At 41.9% G+C, this 22,102-nt stretch overlaps 1 protein-coding gene across 13 annotated transcripts in view; it reads left to right on the plus strand.

Moving 5' to 3' along the window:
- SH3D19 (SH3 domain containing 19) overlaps window positions 1-22,102 on the plus strand; it is a 201,381-nt gene that overhangs the window by 163,724 nt on the left and 15,555 nt on the right. For all 13 annotated transcript variants that reach the window (XM_070769009.1, XM_070769008.1, XM_070769011.1 and 10 more), the window contains 6 exons: window positions 5,569-5,684; window positions 12,385-12,446; window positions 13,308-13,572; window positions 17,882-17,950; window positions 18,120-18,260; window positions 21,822-21,894. In XM_070769009.1, coding sequence (XP_070625110.1) covers window positions 5,569-5,684; window positions 12,385-12,446; window positions 13,308-13,572; window positions 17,882-17,950; window positions 18,120-18,260; window positions 21,822-21,894 — 726 coding nt within the window. The remainder of the gene's footprint in view (window positions 1-5,568; window positions 5,685-12,384; window positions 12,447-13,307; window positions 13,573-17,881; window positions 17,951-18,119; window positions 18,261-21,821; window positions 21,895-22,102) is intronic.

Below are 22,102 nucleotides of genomic sequence, written 5' to 3' on the forward strand. Positions count from 1 at the left end.
ATACTACCTAGAAGAATCATATTGGTTTCAGTCTCTTAATGGTTTTATTAACGAATGGCTCCAACCCAAGTAGTGAGAAGATTGAACAAAGTTGCTATGGAAAATGAGGAAGAGAGAAAGTTAACGGTACCAAAATCTAGTGGGTTTTCACTTCGTTCAGTTCGGTCGCTCAGTCATGTCCTACTCTTTGTGACCTCGTGGACGTCAGCATGCCAGGCCTCCCTGTCCATCCCCAACTCCCTAAGTTTACTCAAACTCATGTCCATTGCGTCAGTGATGGCCATCCAACCATCTCATCCTCTGTCGTCCCCTTCTCTTCCCACCTTCTATCTTTCCCAGCATCAGGCTCTTTTCCAATGAGTCAGTTCTTCACATTAGGTGGCCAAAGTATTGGAGTTTCAGCTTTGGCATCAGTCCTTCCAATGAATATTCAGGACTGATCTCCTTTCGGATGGACTGGTTGGATCTCCTTGCAGTCCAAGGGACTCTCAAGAGTCTCCTCCAGCACCACAGTTCAAAAGCATAAATTCTTCAATGCTCAGCTTTATTTATAGTCAAACTCTCACATCCTTGACTAGATGGACCTTTGTTGGCAAAGTAATGTCTCTGCTTTTTAATATGCTGTCTAGGTTGGCCAAAACTTTTCTTCCAAGAAGCAAAGGTCTTTTAATTTCATGGCTGCAGTCACCATTTGCAGTGATATTAGAGCCCCCCAAAAATAAAGTCTGTCACTGTTTCCATTGTTTCCCCAACTATTTGCCATGAAGTGAGGGGACCAGATGCCATGATCTTAGTTTTCTGAATGTTGAGCTTTAAGCCAACTTTTCACTCTCCACTTTCACTTTCATCAAGAGGCTCTTTAGTTCTTCTTTGCTTTCTGCCATAAGGGTGGTGTCATCTGCATATCTGAGGTTATTGATATTTCTCCCAGCAATCTTGATTCCAGCTTGTGCTTCATCCAGCCCAGCATTTCTCATGATGTACTCTGCATATAAGTTAAATAAGCAGAGTGACAATATACAGCCTTGACGTACTCCTTTCCTGATTTGGAACCAGTCTGTTGTTCCATGTCCAGTTCTAACTGTTGCTTCTTGACCTGCATACAGATTTCTCAGGAGGCAGGTCAGGTGGTCTGGTATTCCCATCTCTTTCAGAATTTTCCACAGTTTGTTTGTTGATCCACACAGTCAAAGGCTTTGGCATAGTCAATAAAACAAAAGTAGATGTTTTTCTGGAACTCTTTTGCTTTTTTGATGATCCAACAGATGTTAGCCATTTGAACTCTGGTTCCTCTGCCTTTTCTAAATCCAGCTTGAACGTCTGGAAGTCCATGATTCATGTACTGTTGAAGATTCGTAGGAAGTTATATAGTAGTTTTAGACTAAAGAACTGGTAATGTGTTTCTTTTGACAGCATGATATAACCCACGGATATAGCCCACGTGACAGCTCATTGGATTGTCTGCTTGCTTGCTGTTACCTTATTATAAAGTGTTTGGGATTTTAATAAGCCTTGTGAGATATAATGATAATAAATATTGTCCAAAGTTCATGTGACTTCAAGGAATACAACTTGTACATTGAAATGTATTCTCCTGTTGTGTCAGGGTCCCCAAACCCCCATGTTTGGTGATTTGCTAGGAGGACTCACAGAACTTAGCATACTGTGATTTACCAGAAGGCAAAATCTGCAGAGGGAAAAGGTGCACGGGGCAAAGTCTGGAAGAAACCAGGCACAAGCCTCTGGGAGTCCTCTCCTAGTTGGGTTGCACAGGATGTTCCTCAGTCTCCTCAGTTGTGAAATGTCAATCAAGGAAGCTCATTAGAGACTCAGTACCCAGGTGTTTTGTTGGGGGCTGTTTACATGGGCACCTGTAGAAATTCTGTTATGTACCAAAATTCCAGATTCTCAAAGGGAAGCAGGTGGTCAGCGTAAACCGTATTCTTTTGTTTTATCTGTTCTGGAAATAGTGGGAACCTTCCCCAAATCCAACTTTCTAGGCCATCAAGGGCCACGCTTATAACTCAGTCCCGAGGTGTTTATTCTTTTCTATATACTGATAAATTGGATTAGCAGTCCTGAAATCCTGAAAAAGACATATTGAAGGAGCACCTTTATTTATTCTCCTGACAAAGCTCCAGGAGCTATTAGAAAGCTGAGTTCTGTACTGCTGTATGTAAGAGAACGGAAGGGCTAGTTTCTAGAGAATTATTTCTGTTTGTATAAAAAACTAGTTCCCCAGGGACTTTCCTGGTGATCCAGGGGTTAAGACTCTGTGCTACCACTTCAAGGGACACTGATTTGATCCCTGGTAGGGAACTAAGATCTTATATGCCACAAGGCATAGCCAAAAAAAAAACAGTCCCCTCAAATTTTATTACTACAATTAGTAAGCAATGCATATATGCCGTGGAGGAAAAAAAAATAAGACTTGGTGTCTGAAAAACTTTGAATGGATAAGAAAAGAAACAAACAGCTTTGTGGTGCAAAATTCCTTCCTCTGAACCTGTCAGCTTCTTCCCCTGGAGACCTGTCTCTTCTGACTAAGATGTCCTTTCCCCAGATATCTGCATAGCTTTCTTCTTCACTGTTCTTTCAGGTCATTGCTCAAATGGCACTTTTCTCATTGAGGCCTCCGCTGACCACGTTATTTGAAATCGAAAATCTCCACCTCCCCCACGTACCCACATCAGATAATTACTACGTCCCTTACTTCCAGTAAGGTATCTCCTCTCTACTTTCAGTTCAGTTCAGTTCAGTCACTCAGCTGTGTCCGATTCTTCGCGACCCCATGAATCGCAGCACACCAGGCCTCCCTGTCCATCACCAACTCCCAGAGTTCACTCAGACTCACATCCATCGAGTCGGTGATGCCATTCAGCCATCTCATCCTCTGTCGTCCCCTTCTCCTCCTGCCCCCAATCCCTCCCAGCATCAGAGTCTTTTCCAATGAGTCAACTCTTCGCATGAGGTGGCCAAAGTACTGGAGTTTCAGCTTTAGCATCATTCCTTCCAAAGAAATCCCAGGGCTGATCTCCTTTAGAATGGACTGGTTGGATCTCCTTGCAGTCCAAGGGACTCTCAAGGATCTTCTCCAACACCACAGTTCATGTTCTTACTACTTTGTACCCTTCAGTTTTTTGTCACGACAATATATCCTAAGTGATTCATTATTTCTGTGTAAGAATAAGGAAACTACAACACAGAGAGAGTCTTCAAGATGACAACTGAGTTGGACAGTCTCTGTACGGCAGCCCTGCCTCTCACCAAGAAGGCTTGCCTGTCTCTGTATCATCGATTTCCTAGTAGCTGGCCTGGGTACTTTCCTCCTTTGTGAGTGTTTCCCTGTCTGTGAATAAAACAGGAACTCATCCTCTTGTTGGAAGTTTTTCATGTGACATGGAAGCAGACAGCATTCATTTGAATGAGAAAGATTCCCATCTCCTTTAAATGCCTTAACCAGTAAAAGGTGGCTTCAGCCTTTAAAGTATCCTTTAAAGGATACTTTACCATCATCCTCTCTCCAAGTATTTTGCACACAGCTTTTACTTAGCTATCACAAATTAAGCCTGGTCATCTTTGTTTTCTTCTTTTTATACTAAGTTGGTACACTATCTCTGGGTTAAGGATATAATTTGGATGTAAAGATATTGCTTGTGGAAATGAGAGCAATTAAGCCCATTAATCTGGAGCTGATGAATTGGAAAGCACATTTAATTATTTGGATCGGGGGAGGGTTGGACACACCACCTATTAGGAAGCAGTAAGGCTTATTACAATGAGAATAGACTTTTGGGTTCAAAGCTGTGGTCTGACTGTTACTAGCATCAAGACCTGGATGTTTTTGTTGTTCAGTTGCTAAGTCATGTCCATCTCTTTGCTACCTCATGGATTGCAGCACGCCAGACTTTCCTGTCCTTCACCATCGCCCGCAGTTTGCTCTAACTCTTGTCCATTGAGCCAATGATGCCATGCAACTATCTCATCCTCTGTCATCCCCTTTTCCTATTGCCTTCCATCTTTCCCAACATCAGGGTCTTTTCCAATGAGTTAACTCTTTGCATCAGGTGGCCAAATATTGGAGCTTCAGCATCAGTACTTCCATTGAATATTCAAGTTTGGTTTCCTTTAGGATTGACTGGTTTGATCTCCTTGCTGTCCAAAGGACTCTCAAGAGTCTTCTCCAGCACCACAATTCAAAAGCATCAATTCTTCGGTGCTCAGTCTTCTTTATGGTCCAACTCTCACATCCATATATGACTACTGGAAAAACCATAGCTTTGACTATACAGACCTTTGTCAGCAAAGTGATGCTTCTGCTTTTTAATACACTGTCTAGCTTTGTCATAGCTTTTCTTCCAAGGAGCAGCTGTCTTTTAATTTCATGGCTGCAGTCAGCATCCATAGTGATTTTGGATTCCAAGAAAATAAAATCTGTCATTGTTTCCATTTTTTCCCCATCTATTTGCCATGAAGTAATGGGACCAGAAGCCGTGATGTTAGTGTTTTGAATGTTGAGTTTTAAACCAGTTTTTTCACTCTCCTTTTCCCCTTTCATCAAGAGGCTCTTTAGCTTCTCTTTACTTTCTGCCCTTAGAGTGATACCATCTCTATACCTGAGGTTGTTGATATTTCTCCTGGTAATCTTGATTCCAGCTTGTGATTCATCTAGCCCAGCATTTCACATGATGTACCCTGCATATAAGTTAAATAAGCAGGGTGGCAATATACAGCTTTGACGTACTCCTTTCCCAATTTGGAACCAGTCCGTCGTTACATGTCCGGTTCTAACTGTTGCTTCTTGTCCTGCATACAGGTTTCACAGGTGGTCTGGTATTCCCATCTCTTTAAGAATTTTCCACAGTTTGTTGTGATCCACATAGTCAAAGGCTTTAGCATAATCGATGAAGCAGAAGTAGATTTTTTCTGGAATTTCCTTGCTCTTTTCTATGATCCAGTGGATATTGGAAATTCAGCTTGTACATGTGGAAGTTCTCTGTTCATGTACTGTTGAAGCAAGACCTGGGTAGTTCATTTGTTTTCTTCTCAGCTTCAGTCTCTTCATCTGTCAAATGGACGCAATGCTATCTAGCATAGTGCTGTCTAATATGGTAGCCAATAACCACATGTGGCTACTGAGAACTTACAGTGTGGTCCATGCAACTGCAGGATTGAACTGTTTATTTAATTTTAATTAAGATTGAAGTTCAAACTGCCATAGTGGCTACTAGCTAGCAGATCTAGCACTTAGATAGATGTTGGTTAGAGAGATGCATATGGATAAAGTGCCTTAACCTAATGCCTGGTCCATAGAAGGTTCCAACAAATGCTGGCTCACTGTTGTAATTGTTTAGTGTCATTTTTACTCTTGATGAAACATTGGGTAAAACTGACTGATGGCTGCTAACCCATCGATTTTCTGAGATTTGTCAGGAAATCTTTCTCATTGCTTAGCTGTCTATTCTTTTTGTGTATGGACATTTTCTTAAGGAAGCGAGCTGCAGTCTTTCCATCCTGTGAAACCCTCGAAGACTAGAAATTACTGATTAATTATTGTTATTTTTCCAGGTTTACATGAAGAGGATCCACAGAGCCCACCTCCTCTCCCTACTGAAAAACCTATCGGAAACACCTTCAGCACAGTATCTGGAAAGCTTGGTAATGCTGACAGAACTAGAAACTTGGTAAGTGGTCATTATAGGTTGTCCTAAGCTACACACTAATTTTAAGTACTCAGCTGATGTCTAAATTATTTTACTGTTGGTCAGATAAAACCTTTATTACAAACCATTTTCTAAGCTCCATGTACTTATTTAATATTTTAAAAATTCATATAGGATAAAAGACTTAGGCTCATCATAAAATAATTTGCCCTATACCAGTATATTGTCTTTTAAAATTTTTATTATTTTTTACATTTTTGGTTGTACTGGCTCTTTGTTGTGAAAACAGATTTAATTCAGTGATCAGATTATATTTGAAATACTAAATGAATCACATCATTTTAAGGTAATCATGAGCATTTGTTCATCTGAAATTTAGGAGAAAGTTATTTTTTAATTTTAAAAATAGTGCTTTAGCATGTGCTTGTTAACAGATGGTGGTCAAAAGGTTAAATATATACACATTTTTTAAAAAATTACAACTTCAATACCATTATTCCATACTTTTTGAAATTCCTAGGTTATCTTTATAGTTTGTTTCAAAAGAAACCAGTTCTTAAAGTCTTTGAGCCAAATTTTCAGTTCAAATTTCATGATAGTTTTACATTGTGAATTAACTCTGCTTATTATACATGCAAACTGATCTAATCATCTAGTGAAGAGAAATTTCTTTGATGGATCCATTAAATTGAATTAGCCAATATCAAGTTAATGAGAGTTTCCTGTAGGCTGGATTAAAATTTAGTGATCACTTGCATTTCAAAGTACTTGGTAATAAATTTTTATTAAAACTGGGCCAAGAAAACCCAAAAGAGGATGCTAGAGCTCCTGCCATAGAGTTGTTGAATGAGGGAAATCCCATACTTCCATGGAGAAAAAGTTACTTGAGAAGGTTACTGAAGGGTAGTAGAATGGAGCGAGACGATGACGAGTGGATATACTTAGCATTCACTGAGTCGTGGGCCTTATCAACCATAACGCTCTATTAAAATGTTAAGTATTACTCCATTTGGTGTTAAGCAATCCACAGAGCAACTCCAACATAGAAAAAAAAAAGAAGAAAGAAAAGGAAGTCAGAATAAACTAAACCATCTGGAGAGGAAACTTTATTCCTAACTGTTTATACCTCACGTGACTAGCATGACAGAAATCCCGCCCTGCAGTGTTTACAGAGGGTGGGGAGGGGGAGCTCCGAGCCCCCTGTGCTGTGCGGTAAAGAATGAGTACATAATAGACACGCTGGGTCTGAAGGAAGAAGAAAGAGAAAGAGATCACAGGTTAAATGATTTGGCTGAAGTCACGCACATAGATTTCCGGGGCCAGAAATTTATGACTGAGAAATTCCTTTTGTTTTAAGAATGACAATTACTGAGTGAATTTTAGACCAGAGGCCAGAAAGCCTTCAGGTGTGGGGAAAGATCTCTGGAAAGAATGTGTCACCAGTGTGATGACCCACGTGGAGAGGGTCTTTGACAGGTAAGTCTCCTGATGAGGCGCAGAACAAAGACCCTCTACTGCTTCTCCTGCCTTAAGAGCCAGGGAATTTTCTGACTCATGACAAGATGGCTGTCCTTGCAAAATCTCAGTCCTCACTTAAACGATAAGGGACTCCAGGGTGAGAAACATCAGGAGGCAGTGGCGCCATTCTGTCACAGGAGCACACTCCTCTGTGGAAATCCAGGGTCTGCCAGCCAGCGCAGGAAGAGAGCTGGGGGACGTGGCCCAGAGGGTCAAGGCGTCTCGGCTGCAGCCCAGGAGCTCTCTGATGAGTTCAGGACGGGAGAAGTGGTATCAGTGCCTGGAGAAAGAAGAGAAGGCACATCTGCAGAGGCTGCTCAGTGATTCTAGCACCCAAGAATGCGGTTTTGGAAGAAATGTCTGTCTTTTGAATATACAGCAAGAAAGGGGGGAAGGGGCTGGAATTATTTTTAAGTTGAACATAAGAAACCATCCCAAGGAAGATGAACAAAAAGATGGCATCTGCGGGGCAGTACAAACAGAAACACCAACTTTGCCCAGAACTAAAATGCTTGCCCAACACATCAAAAGTCAAAGTTCAGGGGTGTCAGAGCTAGAGAAAAACTGCACAATGCCAGTACAGAGAAGCTCCCTGCATGTGTGGAATATTGAAGAACAGGAAATCCCTAATCAGTAATCTTCCAAAGACTGTCAGCAGAAGCTGTGCACAAACCCGAACTTGACCAGACGCTGAGACCGTGGCTCCTGCGGGAACCAAGCCCCTCCTCTCAGTACATGAAGTCTGTGCACTGCAGCAGTGCCTTCTGGAATGTGCCGAACAGCCCTGGAAGATTCGAGTATGCTCCCTTTTTTTCTGATTTATTTTTGCTGATAATTCAAAATTGAGAAATTAGAGAGATATTTAAGATCTCCCGTAAAGATATATAAACCACCCAGAGAAAACTGCAGCTAATATTTGGTAGAAGATTAGGATTGTGTGGTATGTCTTTATTAAAGTACATCATCTATAATTTTCTATGTCAAATTTATACATCTTTTTTTAGTCTGCCCTTAATTATTAAGTAATTTTGAAGAAAAGATACAAGAGTTCCTACCTATCAGCTTGAGTGTTTTTCTCTTTGTTTCAGTTTTAAAGGTGGCCAAAGAAGTAAATGAGTTTTTCAGGTATCATAGCAAGATTTGTTGGGAAGCATATAGGCAGTGTATTTATAAGGCATGGATGATGGTTTGTAATATTGCAGGGTTTATGAGCTGGTGACTTGCTTCACTACATTAACTGAACTCATTAGTGAAACCAAGTTTTAAGGGCAAGCTTAATTTGTTTTTTAAAATGGGATTATAAAACATTGAAACATATTCAGATGATCGCAGCTATTAGCAATTAATCATTTGGCATTTAAGGAAAAGATGTAAATATTCAGTGTGAATTACAAATCACAGAAGTGAGTTTTAACTCATTTGTAAGATGAGAAGGGGGAAAAGAGGCCAAATTAGCCCAAAGATTATCAATCTGTAGCTATATCTCCTTTGCAGAAAAAAAAAAGGAATGTCATTTTGAAGACCTAGCATTCCCCTCCCCTCAGGTGGTATTGGAAAAATATTATGTCCTGGATGTCAGTGGTCAGGGCTTAGAAAGTAGGAAAGTTGAAAAAAGAGACTCAATTAGAATTAGAAGAATTTAGTGAGGACTTTTCCCTTAAAATAAAGAATAGAAGTCTTGGCATTAAGAGCCTTTAACTTCTCATTCAACAGATGATCTGAAAAAGTTTTCCATGTTTTATATTCATTACCCAGTCCCTGGGCAATAACATGTTCAGAAAACTTATTTAATTAGCACAGTTTGAACCCCTTCTAGAGGAGTCTTCCTGTTGATCTCCACACTTCCAACTTCTCTCATCTACTTTCAGGCCAAACATTCCAACTCTCCCGCTCTTGTTTTTCACACCACGTCCTTTTGCTCTTTCCTCCAAAAATCTTCTCAGCACATCAACCCCTTTGCTCTAGTTGTATAGTTCAGTTCACTTCATTTCAGTTGCTCAGTCGTGTCGACTCTTTGTGACCCTGTGGACTGCAGCACACCAGGCTTCACTGTCCATCACCAACTGCTTATGATGCCATCCAACCATATCATCCTCTGTCATCCCAGTCTCCTCCTGCCTTCAACCTTTCCCAGCATCGGGATCTTTTCAAATGAGTCAGTTCTTCGCATCAGGTGGCCAAAGTATTGAAGTTTCAGCTTTAGCATCAGTTTTTCCAATAAATATTCAGGACTGATTTCCTTTAGGATGGACTGGTTGGATCTCCTTGCAGGGCAAGGGACTCTCAAAAATCTCCTCCAACACCACAATTCAAAAGCATCAATTCTTCAGTGCTCAGCTTTCTTTATACTCCAACTCTCACATCTATACACGACTACTGGAAAAACCATAGTCTTGACTAGATGGACCTTTGTTGGTAAAGTAATGTCTCTTCTTTTTAATATGCGGTCTAGGTTGGCCATAACTTTTCTTCCAAGGAGCAAAGGTCTTTTAATTTCATGGCTGCAGTCACCATTTGCAGTGATATTAGAGCCCCCAAAAATAAAATCTGTCACTATTTCCATTGTTTACCCACCTATTTGCCATGAAGTGAGGGGACCAGATGCCATGATCTTCGTTTTCTGAATGTTGAGCTTTAAGCCAATTTTTTCACTCTCCACTTTCACTTTCATCAAGAGGCTCTTTAGTTCTTTGCTTCCTGCCATAAGGGTGGTGTCATCTGCATATCTGAGGTTATTGATATTTCTCCCGGCAATCTTGATTCCAGCTTGTGCTTTATCCAGCCCTTCATTTCTCATGATATACTCTGCACATAAGTTAAATAAGCAGAGTGACAATATACAGCCTTGACGTACTCCTTTCCCGATTTGGAACCAGCTGTTGTTCCATGTCCAGTTCTAACTGTTGTTTCCTGACCTGCATACAGATTTCTCAGGAGGCAGGTCAGGTGGTCTGGTATTCCCATCTCTTTCAGAATTTTCCACAGTTTGTTTGTTGATCCACACAGTCAAAGGCTTTGGCATAGTCAATAAAACAGAAGGAGATGTTTTTCTGGAACTCTTGCTTTTTCGATGATCCAACGGATGTTGGCAATTTGATCTCTGGTTCCTCTGCCTTTTCTAAATCGAGCTTGAACATGTGGAAGTTCACGGTTCATGTACTATTAAAGCCTGGCTTGGAGAATTTTGAGCATTACTTTACTAGCGTGTGAGATGAGTGCAATTGTGCAGTAGTTTGAGCATTCTTTGGCATTGCATTTCTTTGGGATTGGAATGAAAAGTAACCTTTTCCAGCCCTGTGGCCACTGCTGAGTTTTCCAAATTTGCTGGCATATTGAGTGCAGCACTTTCACAGCATCATCTTTGAGGATTTGAAATAGCTCAACTGGAATTCTATCACCTCACTAGCTTTGTTCTTCGTGATGCTTCCTAAGGCCTACTTGACTTTACATTCCAGGATGTCTGGCTCTAGGTGAGTGATCACACCATCGTGGTTATCTGGGTTGTAAAGATCTTTTTGTACAGTTCTTCTGTGTATTCTTGCCACCTCTTCTTAATATCTTCTGCTTCCTTTAGGTCCATACCATTTCTGTTCTTTATTGTGCTCATCTTTGCATGAAATATTCCCTTGGTATCTCTAATTTTCTTGAAGAAGATATCTAGTCTTTCCCATTCTGTTGTTTTCCTCTATTTCTTTGCATTGATCCCTGAGGAAGGCTTTCTTACCTTTCCTTGCTATTCTTTGGAACTCTGCATTCAGATGCTTATATCTTTCCTTTTCTCCTTTGCCTTTTGCTTCTCTTCTTTTCACAGCTATTTGCAAGGCCTCCTCAGACAACCATTTTGCCTTTTGCACTTCTTTTTCTTGGGGATGGTCTTGATCCCTGTCTCCTGTACAATGTCACGAACGTCAGTCCATAGTTCTTTACGCACTCTGTCTATCAGATCTAGGCCCTTGAATCTATTTGTCACTTCCATTGTATAATCGTAAGAGATTTGATTTAGGCCATACCTGAATGGTCTAGTGGTTTTCCCTACTTTCTTCAATTTAAGTCTGAATTTGGCAATAAGGAGTTCATGATCTGAGCCACAGTCAGCTCCCAGTCTTGCTTTTGCTGACTGTATAGAGCTTATTCATCTTTGGCTGCAAAGAATATAATCAGTCTGATTTCATTGTTGACCATCTGGTGATGTCCATGTGTAGAGTCTTCTCTTGTGATGTTGGAAGAGGGTGTTTGCTATGACCAGTACATTCTCTTGGCAGAACTCTATTAGCCTTTGCCCTGCTTCATTCTGTACTCCAAGGCCAAATTTGCCTGTTACTCCAGGTATTTCTTGATTTTCTACTTTGCATTCCAGTCCCCTATAATGAAAAGGACATCATTTTGGGTGTTAGTTCTAGAAGGTCTTGTAAGTCTTCATAGAACCATTCAACTTCAGCTTCTTCAGCATTATTGGTTGGGGCATAGGCTTGTATTACCATGATATTGAATGGTTTGTCTTGGAAATGAACAGAGATCATTCTGTCGTTTTTGAGATTGCATCCAAGTACTGCATTTCAGACTCTTCTGTTGACTATGAGGGCTACTCCACTTCTAAGGGATTCCTGTGGTATAAGCTCTCTGCTTTCTCAAGCCTTGTCTGTTCCTACTCACATGCTCTCCTTTCAGGCCACTTCTTAAGTTTCTGTTATGTTCCCACTTCCTTCCAGTTCAAAACACATCACACAATGTGGAAACCAGCCAGTATAAGAGATTTGGCTTTTCTAGGTAAAACAAACTAATCACCACCCCACTTACTGTGTGTTTAAGCTAGGAGCACTGCATATCTTAAGTATTGTCATGGGATAAATAAATGCCATATTTAAAAAGAATTCCCTGCAGTGCCTGCTTAAGTTGGTGCTGTGTAAGCTGTCACGAGCTAAGCATCTTCCTTCCCTCCTTAGAACGTGCTGGCTGTGTCATCACCAGTGCTGTCGGGTGGGCCGTGGTCCACAGCAGCAGATCCCGGCCTCTTCCTCTCTCTCCTCAGTTGCATTGTGACAGGGACAGTGAGGACCGAGACGAGAAGACTCTTTTAATCTCCTTTCTGTAACTCAGCTACATTTCCACTTACAGATCTAGCCAAAAATTTGTCCATAATTCCTCTTGACAAGCTCTTGTTTCAGATTAACCTTAACTAAAAAGCATTCTCTGATTCTTTCAGGAATCTGACATTGCTGGTCAATCAGGAGGTTCTGGGCGAGGACCCCCAAGGTTGCCACCCAGGTAGGTAAGCATGGGAAAACCTCTAAAAAGCCAGTTAAAGAAAATCTAATGACTCCAAGACCAGACCTTTTCCCCATGTTGTTGGCCTTCTATCTTTTTTTAGAAATAAGTCACAAAGTTCCCCAGGCCACTAGCCCACAGTCTACTTCTGACAGCAGGTTGTAGGCATCTCTGTTTCTTGTTTAGCATAATCTAACCATTCACAGAGCACACACATGAATCTCTGTTGTTGTTGTTCAGTTGCTAAGTTGTGTCCAACTCTTTTTGACCCCATGGACTGCAGCATGCCAGGCCTCCCTGTCCTTCACCATCTCCTGGAGTTTGCTCAAACTCACATCCATTGAGCTGGTATTGCTATCCTATTTTCAGAATTAGCTTTCTTTGTTTTAATCTAAATTAGAGTTTTAATAATGATTCCTAGGACATGAACATTAGAGTTTGTTTTTCCCTTCCTAATAATCTAGAAGACCCCATCACATCTACATGATATCTTATTATAAGCTTTTCATCTCAGGCGTTGGTAGAAAGTGCTTAGTTTTCTGAAACAGTCATGGTGTGTTTAAGAGCAAATGGGGCCTTAGAGAGCTCATGATAGTAAATGCTTGTTTGTCTTGAACTAATGAATCTCTAGTGCAAGATAAGAGGAAGCTGGAACATCATGGCATTTCTTCTAATAATATAATGTTTAATGCAGCAGTCATTTGCTGAAAAATAGCATACCCTGCATGTTTCAGTAAATGGTGTTACATTAGCAGAAAGCTGCGTGCGTGTGTGTGTGTGTGTGTGTGTGTGTGTAAGAAAGGACAAAGCAGAACTACCATCAATCAAACACTGACTCACAGCTGCCACATTGAATTTCAGGCCTGTAAATGGAAAAGTCATACCAGCTCGACAGCCTCCTCCCAAGGGGGCCCCTGAGAGACCACCTCCCCCTAAACTTCCAGCAACCAGAACATCAAATAAAAAGCTGCCTTTTAATCGGTCTTCTTCTGACATGGATCTTCAGAAAAAACCAAGTAACTTGGCACCTGGACTCTCAAAAGCCAAGAGTCAAGTCTTTAAAAATCAAGATCCAGTACTGCCCCCGCGCCCCAAACCAGGACACCCTCTCTACAGGAAGTACATGGTAAATGTAACTTTTAAAAATGGTTTTGGTCCAGAGGTTTGTCCTAAAGTATATATAAGACCCCTGTTCCTTAGAAAAAGTTGGTGAGACAAATGTGTAATTGCCCCATGATGCTAGAGTGCTTTCGACAAGTAGGCTGTGATAAACCTAAGTCTTTAAAGCACAGTTTAGGAAAAACTGTGGAAAAGGAAGCAGGGCAGACAGGGATTGCAATGTGCTATCTGGCTTGACCAAACAGAAACTCTGAAAAACCTGACCCAGTAGATTATACTGATGGGAGTATCTGACAGATATTATATTCACATCTCAGTATAGTTTGTATCTTATATACTCTGTGTGCCTTGCCCACAGAGTAAAATTTTAAGTGAAGTGGAAAGAAAGTTCTTATTAAAATGGTTTTTCCCTCATTTTCCACTTTTTAAAATCTGATTATCATGGTCCATTTAAGAGTTACCAGTCAGAAGTTTTCATCAATAATCAAGATAGTTGAGATATTAATTTTGTTCTCTCTGAATGTTTTTCTTCTCCTGTGACCTTAAGCCTTTGTCTTCGGAATTGATGTGTTCTCTCTACTTTGGTCAGGTTAACCTGATGAAATCTAGAGCAAATTAAAATGATAAGAAGCAGGAATGTTGGCACTTTTTAAACAATTGTACAACAGTAGCTCTTAACAAGAACAGCATTTATTCATTTCCTGTTGTTCTACAGTTCCATCATTGAGCTGGAAATTGTTCTCATTTTAAACCATTTAAGATTTTTTTCTCTCTTCTTAAGGGAATGATACAGACAGAAAAGAAGGAGGTAGGATATTCATATATATTCATATTTATTTAAACTGATAAAATTTTAATTGGGATAGGGTTACTTAATAAAAGCAGCAGCTGATGTGTTGAGTACTCATGAGTCAGGCATTGTTTGAAGCACTGCCTAGATCTGATAGATAGAGTGCCTGATGAACTATGGAATGAGGTTCATGACATTGTACAGGAGACAGGGATCAAGACCATCCCCATGGAAAAGAAATGCAAAAAAGCAAAATGGCTGTCTGGGGAGGCCTTACAAATAGCTGTGAAAAGAAGAGAAGTGAAAAGCAAAGGAGAAAAGGAAAGATATAAACATCTGAATGCAGAGTTCCAAAGAATAGCAAGAAGAGATAAGAAAGCCTTCTTCAGTGATCAATGCAAAGAAATAGAGGAAAACAACAGAATGGGAAAGACTAGAGATCTCTTCAAGAAAATCAGAGATACTAAAGGAAGATTTCATGCAAAGATGGGCTCAATAAAGGACAGAAATGGTATGGACCTAACAGAAGCAGAGGATATTAAGAAGAGATGGCAAGAATACACAGAAGAACTGTACAAAAAAGATCTTCATGACCCAGATAATCACGATGGTGTGATCACTGACCTAGAGCCAGACATCCTGGAATGTGAAGTCCAGTGGGCCTTAGAAAGCATCACTACAAAGCTAGTGGAGGTGATGGAATTCCAGTTGAGCTACTCCAAATCCTGAAAGATGATGCTGTGAAAGTGCTGCACTCAATATGCCAGCAAATTTGGAAAACTCAGCAGTGGCCACAGGACTGGAAAAGGTCAGTTTTCATTCCAATCCCAAAGAAAGGCAATGCCAAAGAATGCTCAAACTACTGCACAACTGCACTCATCTCACACGCTAGTAAAGTAATGCTCAAAATTCTCCAAGCCAAGCTTCCAGCAATATGTGAACCATGAACTTCCTGATGTTCAAGCTGGTTTTAGAAAAGGCAGAGGAACCAGAGATCAAATTGCCAACATCCGCTGGATCATGGAAAAAGCGAGAGTTCCAGAAAAACATCTCCTTCTGCTTTATTGACTATGCCAAAGCCTTTGACTGTGTGGATCACAATAAACTGTGGAAAATTCTGAAAGAGATGGGAATACCAGACCACCTGATCTTCCTCTTGAGAAATTTGTATGCAGGTCAGGAAACAACAGTTAGAACTGGACATGGAACAACAGACTGGTTCCAAATAGGAAAAGGAGTACATCAAGGCTGTATATTGTCACCCAGTTTATTTAACTTACATGCAGAGTACATCATGAGAAACGCTGGACTGGAAGAAACACAAGCTGGAATCAAGATTGCCGGGAGAAATATCAATAACCTCAGATATGCAGATGACACCACCCTTATGGCAGAAAGTGAAGAGGAAATAAAAAGCCTGTTGATGAAAGTGAAAGAGGAGAGTGAAAAAGTTGGCTTAAAGCTCAACATTCAGAAAACTAAGATCATGGCATCCGGTCCCATCACTTCATGGGAAATACATGGGGAAACAGTGGAAACAGTGTCAGATTTTATTTTTCTGGGCTCCAAAAGCACTGCAGATGGTGACTGCAGCCATGAAATTAAAAGACGCTTACTCCTTGGAAGGAAAATTATGACCAACCTAGATAGCATATTCAAAAGCAGAGACATTACTTTGCCAACAAAGGTTCATCTAGTCAAGGCTATGGTTTTTCCTGTGGTCATGTATGGATGTGAGAGTTGGACTGTGAAGAAGGCTGAGCGCTGAAGAATTGATGCTTTTGAACTGTGGTGTTGGAGAAGACTCTTGGGAGTCCCTTGGACTGCAAGGAGATCCAACCAGTCCATTCTGAAGGAGATCAGCCCTGGGATTTCTTTGGAAGGACTGATGCTGAAGCTGAAACTCCAGTACTTTGGCCACCTCATGCGAAGAGTTGACTCATTGGAAAAGACTGATGCTGGGAGGGATTGGGGGCAAGAGGAGAAGAGGACAACAGAGGATGAGATGGCTGGATGGCATCACTGACTCGATGGACGTGAGTCTGAATGAACTCCGGGAGTTGGTGATGGACAGGGAGGCCTGGCGTGCTGCAATTCATGGGGTCGCAAAGAGTCGGACACGACTGAGCGACTGATCTGATCTGATTTATTCCTCACATCAACCCTGTGAAGTGGATACTATTATTATGTCTGTTATGCAAATGAAGAAAATAGTACTCAGAGAGATTAAATGGCCTGTCCGGAATCACAAAGCCAGTGATGGTGGAGCCACGGTTTGAACCCAGATTGACTGGTCTAAGCCCATGCTCTTTAGCGTTAAGCCACACTAAGGAAACAGTGTTACAGGGCTTCCCTGGTGTCCAGTGTTAGGACTCCACACTTCGCCTGCATGGGTGTGGCTTCAATCCCTGGTTGGGGAACTAAGCTCTCACAAAGCCCAGCCGGTGTGGCCAAAAAAAGAGAAAGAAAATCATGTTACTAATTGTAAAGTCTGTACTCACATTGGCTGTTCCATGTTAAGAGCCTCACTGGGGGTATCAAATTTCGCTTATCGGTCTTAGCATAGCTATATAATGTCAATAAAGCATTTGAATAACTTAAAAGTGAAGTGAGAGTGAAAGTCTCTCAGTTGTGTCCAACTCTTTGCGACCCCATGGACTATATAGTCCATGAAATTCTCCAGGCCAGAAAAGTAAAGAAATTAATAAATCAAAATGATGATATATTAGAGTAGTATGTCTCTTTACAAAGTAACTCCTTAAACCCCCCATCTGTCCTGTGGCTGCCCCACCATTAAATTGCCCCCCAGGGTCTCTGCACCCTGGCGCTCTGACAGCTGCTGCGAGCCGCCCCACCCTCCCTGCTCCTGGGGCCGCGCCCGTGCGCTGCGTGTCTTTGCTCCCTTTCCTTGCTGTACGTGAGCTTGTGTGATCACATCTCCTGGGCACACCTTTGGTCTTGTACAGCCCTCTGAGCTGTGCTCATCAGCTGGAATTTACCAAGGCAGGGAGCAGAGTCCTCTGGCCAGAACAGCCGACAGACGTAAAAGCCATTCTAGGATCAGACAAGGCTGAGTGACCAGGAATGACTGAGGTCAGGCAGTGAAATGGGTTTAAATAGACACTTGTGCCAGAGAGACTGCAGGGAAAGAGATTAAAGGCAGGTAGAAGCAGCCTGTCCAGTCCCCCGTCAGCCCCTGAACTGCAGGCTGAGGCCAGTGCCGAGCATTCACCCTCCTGGTGCTCTGGGAAGCTGGTGGAGCAGGCCTTCTCGGTTGTGACTGAAGGGGCACCTTAGGCTGCCCTCAGCCCCCGAGTCCTGTGTGCTCAGCCCCAGGCCCCCGAGGACTCTGCGTGTCCTGAGAAGCGGCAGCCCCGCCAACGATCCTGAGCTTGCGGAAGCTGAGGGAAGAGTTTACCTGCTGGAAGTTACGCTGCAGGCGCGTGTGCCAAATCCCCACCTGATCGGCCTCTTAGGACGCAGTTATTTGATTATGAATAATCCTTTATATTGGTTTATGTTCAAGCTGTCTGTGCCTCATGGAATTGCCAATGAAGATGTCATCCCACAAAACCCTGGAGAACTTTCTTGTAAGGTAAAGTAGAGCTCCTTCTTTACTGACAAGTTTTTTAAAAAATTTGCTGGCCTCTGTTACTGTTTTACACATTATTAAATGCTTTAGGCTCCAAAGATTAAAATGTGGAAAAAGTAATAATGTTTTATTAAATAATAATTGCTTCAGAGAGTGGTATTGTACCTTACAGCGTGGGGACGTCCTGGTGATACTGAAGCAGGCAGAAGGTAATTACTTGGAGTGCCGGAAGGGAGACGATGCCGGCAGAGTTCACCTGTCTCAGATGAAGATCATCACGCCGCTTGATGAACATCTTAGCAGCAGACCAAATGTGAGGAATTGATACCGTACCATCCTCATATCACACATGGCAGCACATTTCATAGAACTATTAATTATAGCTCATCCTCAGGTTTTTATTAGCACGTTTATTTTAACCAGAGTAAAAATTACAGTAGCGTTTTATTCCATTTTAAGAATAAATTACTTCTAAGAGACTTGCCGCTGCCAGACTAATCACTTTGATACAGAGTGACTACCGGGTGGCTTGCCTTCCTCGTATCATGCTGACTTACAGCATCCAGGACACGTAGTCATTAATTTTCAACTGTGAGAGCTATTTACTTTTGAAATAATGTAAATACATTTACCAAAGTACTAGAGATTGGTTTTCTAGCAGAATGGATAATTATTTTAAGGAGGGCCCTATAAAGGCTGACATTAAAACACTTCCCAGTAAGATTTAAGGTGAGTATAGACCTTGTTTCTCTGATCATAGCTCATAAAATAATGAAATGAAATGTTACAACACTCTGAATTCACTATTTAGGCCTAACAAATCTGTGGAGCCTAGGAGAATACAATGATTATTGAAGGTCATTTGTTGAGCAAGAAAAATGCCATTGAACAATTTACAGAGGCATATTTTTTAAAGAGCTGCTTAGGGTACCCAGTTAAATTTTCACTGTCTTAGGTAATGTGGCGAACATGAAGAATGAGACCTATCAGTCATTAGGCCAAGTTAAAGTCTTTGGTTTGCCATCATCCTAGTTTGCATAATCTCATCCAGTTCTTCTTGGAGGGCAGTCTGTCATTTGAGGTTTGCCAAGAAACTAAAGATTCGAGTTTCAGAGAGCAGAGAAGATATGTGTTATGCTGGCCACAGCTGGAATGTTGACATTTCTGACTTCAGCCTCGTGGGGAAAGCTCTTCTGTCGCTCACTTTCTCTTTGTTTCAGGAAGCATTACCCATCTGTGACCACTGTTCTGCATCTCTTTTGAACACGTTGGTGGGTAGCCATGGGGATTGTACTGCCGGAAAGCTTTCCTTGATGACAAACAGAAGCTGAAAAAATTACAGCTTATTCTTTATAAACACTCATGGTTTTGTCCCTTGGAACATTACCTTCCTCATGCTTGTGCCATAGACTTGCAGAAAGGTGACCACCAGTGACCCACAGCTGGTGAAACCCAAGTGGGGCCTCTCTCAGGCTCTGGGTCATGGCTAACATTACCCTTTTCAGAAAAGTAAAACCTACTTGAAAGCCTAGTGTGAAGGTAAATATCCCTAAAACTGTGTTAGGCTCTCCCCTGCCTTAGTCAACAGAAGACACTGCACTTTATGAGTTAAGGCCGGGCTGTCCGAGCAGGGAGGCAGGGATTTTCACCTCGCGTGGCTCCCACAGCTGCGGGTCTCACTTCCCCTCCCACCACCGGAGGCAGTGATCTGACCTCTCTGAACCTCATTTTTTAAATGTGTGAAATAGATATGAGAATCCTCAGAGTTGATTATAGAATTGATTTATCGTTATGATTCCATTTATATGAAAGTTCAGAATGGGGAAATCCAGAAGGTAGATCAGTGGTTGCCCAGGGCTGGGGGAAGGTGAGGGGGAGTGATGGCCAATGGGTGGGAGGCTTCTGGAGGGATCATAAATGTGTCCTAAAGTTAGATTGTGGTGATGGTCACACAATGCTGTGAATATGCTAAAATTAGGTACACTTTAAATGCTTGAATTTTATGGCAAGTGCCTTATATCTCAAAGATCCTTAAAAAATTAAATGAGCTGATTAATTTAGGTAATTTAGCACCTGTAAGGTGCTTAGTATAGTGAATAGTGCATAGTGAGCAAACAGCGTATATTAACTATTCTCATTACTCATTAGTATTAGCTATTATAGTCATACTAGAAGGAACTTTGAAATATGTTAGATTTTCCTCCCAGATACCCCCACTAATGGTGTGTTCCTGCCCCTGAGTTGTTCCTGCCCCTGTGGCCAGCCCCGTTCGCCTGCCCTCTCGCCCTTCACCTGCCAGGCCAAGGTGATGAGCAGCATCAAGGGGACAGCCGTGCACAGGAGGCGGGGAAGGGGAGCGGGAGGCACAGGCTGCCTGCGGTCCCACCTCCACCCATTTGGCTGGTGTCTAGGCCTCGGGCCATCTGCAGGTCCATGTTTATGTTTGGTGTGGGGTAGGCCTCTGCCTTCACTTTTTCCAGATGTAAAGCCATCTAGTCTAACACCATTTATTGGAGCAGTCATCCCTTTGTCTACAGATGTAAATCAGAAAAAAATGAAAACCACACATATACTAAATTGGATAAATAGTAATTTTTAAAGCCCCTCCAGGCTTCACATATCTCATAGTTCCTTTACAATCCCTGAAATTCCCATTATGCCCATTTATTTAAGAAAAAGCACTAAGCAGCCTCTAAGAAAATGTCGGTGTTGCTTTGGTAAACTAACACACCAAGCTGCCTTAGCCCTTCCTGTATTACGCTGTATTACGCTCTTCCTGGGCTGTATTACTCTCAGCTGACGTGAGAGAAGGCAACGTGCCTCCACAGCTGCCTTACAGTTGATTCAGAAAAGAGTTGCGCAAAGGAGCTGCAGGGCGGACGTGGAGGGAGTGGGCCATGACCCCTGAGGTCTGAACATCATGGTCAGGAGAGGGGCAGTCCCTGATGGGCTGGGGCCATTAAAGGAAGGAAGAGATGAGAAAGGCACCAAAAAATCACTTTCATTTAAGAATCAAAGCGATTAAGTTATAATTCCAAATAATATCCATCAGTCAGACTGGATGGTGATGATGTGGATAACAACTGCTTGTCATTAAGAAACAGGCACTCTTCAAATGTGGCTTCTCCTCTGGCCAGTCTAAGCAGCTGGTTAGATGGGTAGAGAATATTGAATTCTCTCTGCTAATTTACTTAGAATTACTATTGAATAAACCATTCAGATTAAATAGAAAATCCAGGCCAGGCATGGGAGGTAGCATTGGCTTTCAAATTAGAGAAGGCATTCAGTTAAGTGGTAATAAATGAAATGGATTTTACTTTTTGTGAATTATACTTTTGTAAAAGTTGTTAGCTCTTTTCATTATAAAAGGCAAGAGTGTAAATTGCAGAACTTCCTTCTTTTTCCATCTTAATGAAGAGAATACTTTTAAGGTCTTGTTCTTAAGGTTTAGTCCTGATCATAGTTTATGGAAAAAGCGATCCCTGAAGGGTGAAGTGGTAAAAATGACTACCTCAGGGTAGAGTAGATACTGCTTTAAAACACAAAAACAACCAACAAAAGCTTAAGTTTAATTTCCTTTTGTTTACTCTCTCAGTTTAAGAAAAATGCTGGCTGCTGCTGCTGCTAAGTCGCTTCAGTCGTGTCCGACTCTGCGCGGGGGCTATCATAATTGAGATAATTCTCCTCCAGCAGGGACTCATACCTTTTCCACTTGGTCATGATTCTCTTGTTTGGCTCAACTGTGTGGTTTGCATCTTGTACTCATAATTGTGTCAAGAGGACCCCAATGAGGAAAAAAAAAATGGTCTCCGAGTGAATAATGAACCCAGCGTTCATCATGCACACCGCACTCACTGCTGTGCTTCTCCCTCAGGACCCAAGCTGCCCTCAGAAGCCTGTTGACAGTGCTGCCCCTCATGCCATCGTTCTTCATGATTTCCCAGCAGGTGAGGACACAGATGATACAGTGGTAGAACCTTCGGATCCAAGATCGGGCATCCTCCCAAGGTTAACCTCTCAAGGACGTCTGTCTTCACTTTCTGTACCCATGGAGCCCTGGACTGGACAGGCCATCTTATCCATCACCCCACCTTCAGGAAGAGTTGACTGCACCCAGCCATGCCAGAAGGCTTACCTGCACACCCTTGCTTTTGA

The sequence above is a fragment of the Bos indicus genome, chromosome 17 (genome assembly GCF_029378745.1).
Source record: "Bos indicus isolate NIAB-ARS_2022 breed Sahiwal x Tharparkar chromosome 17, NIAB-ARS_B.indTharparkar_mat_pri_1.0, whole genome shotgun sequence".
Lineage (NCBI taxonomy): Eukaryota > Metazoa > Chordata > Mammalia > Artiodactyla > Bovidae > Bos > Bos indicus.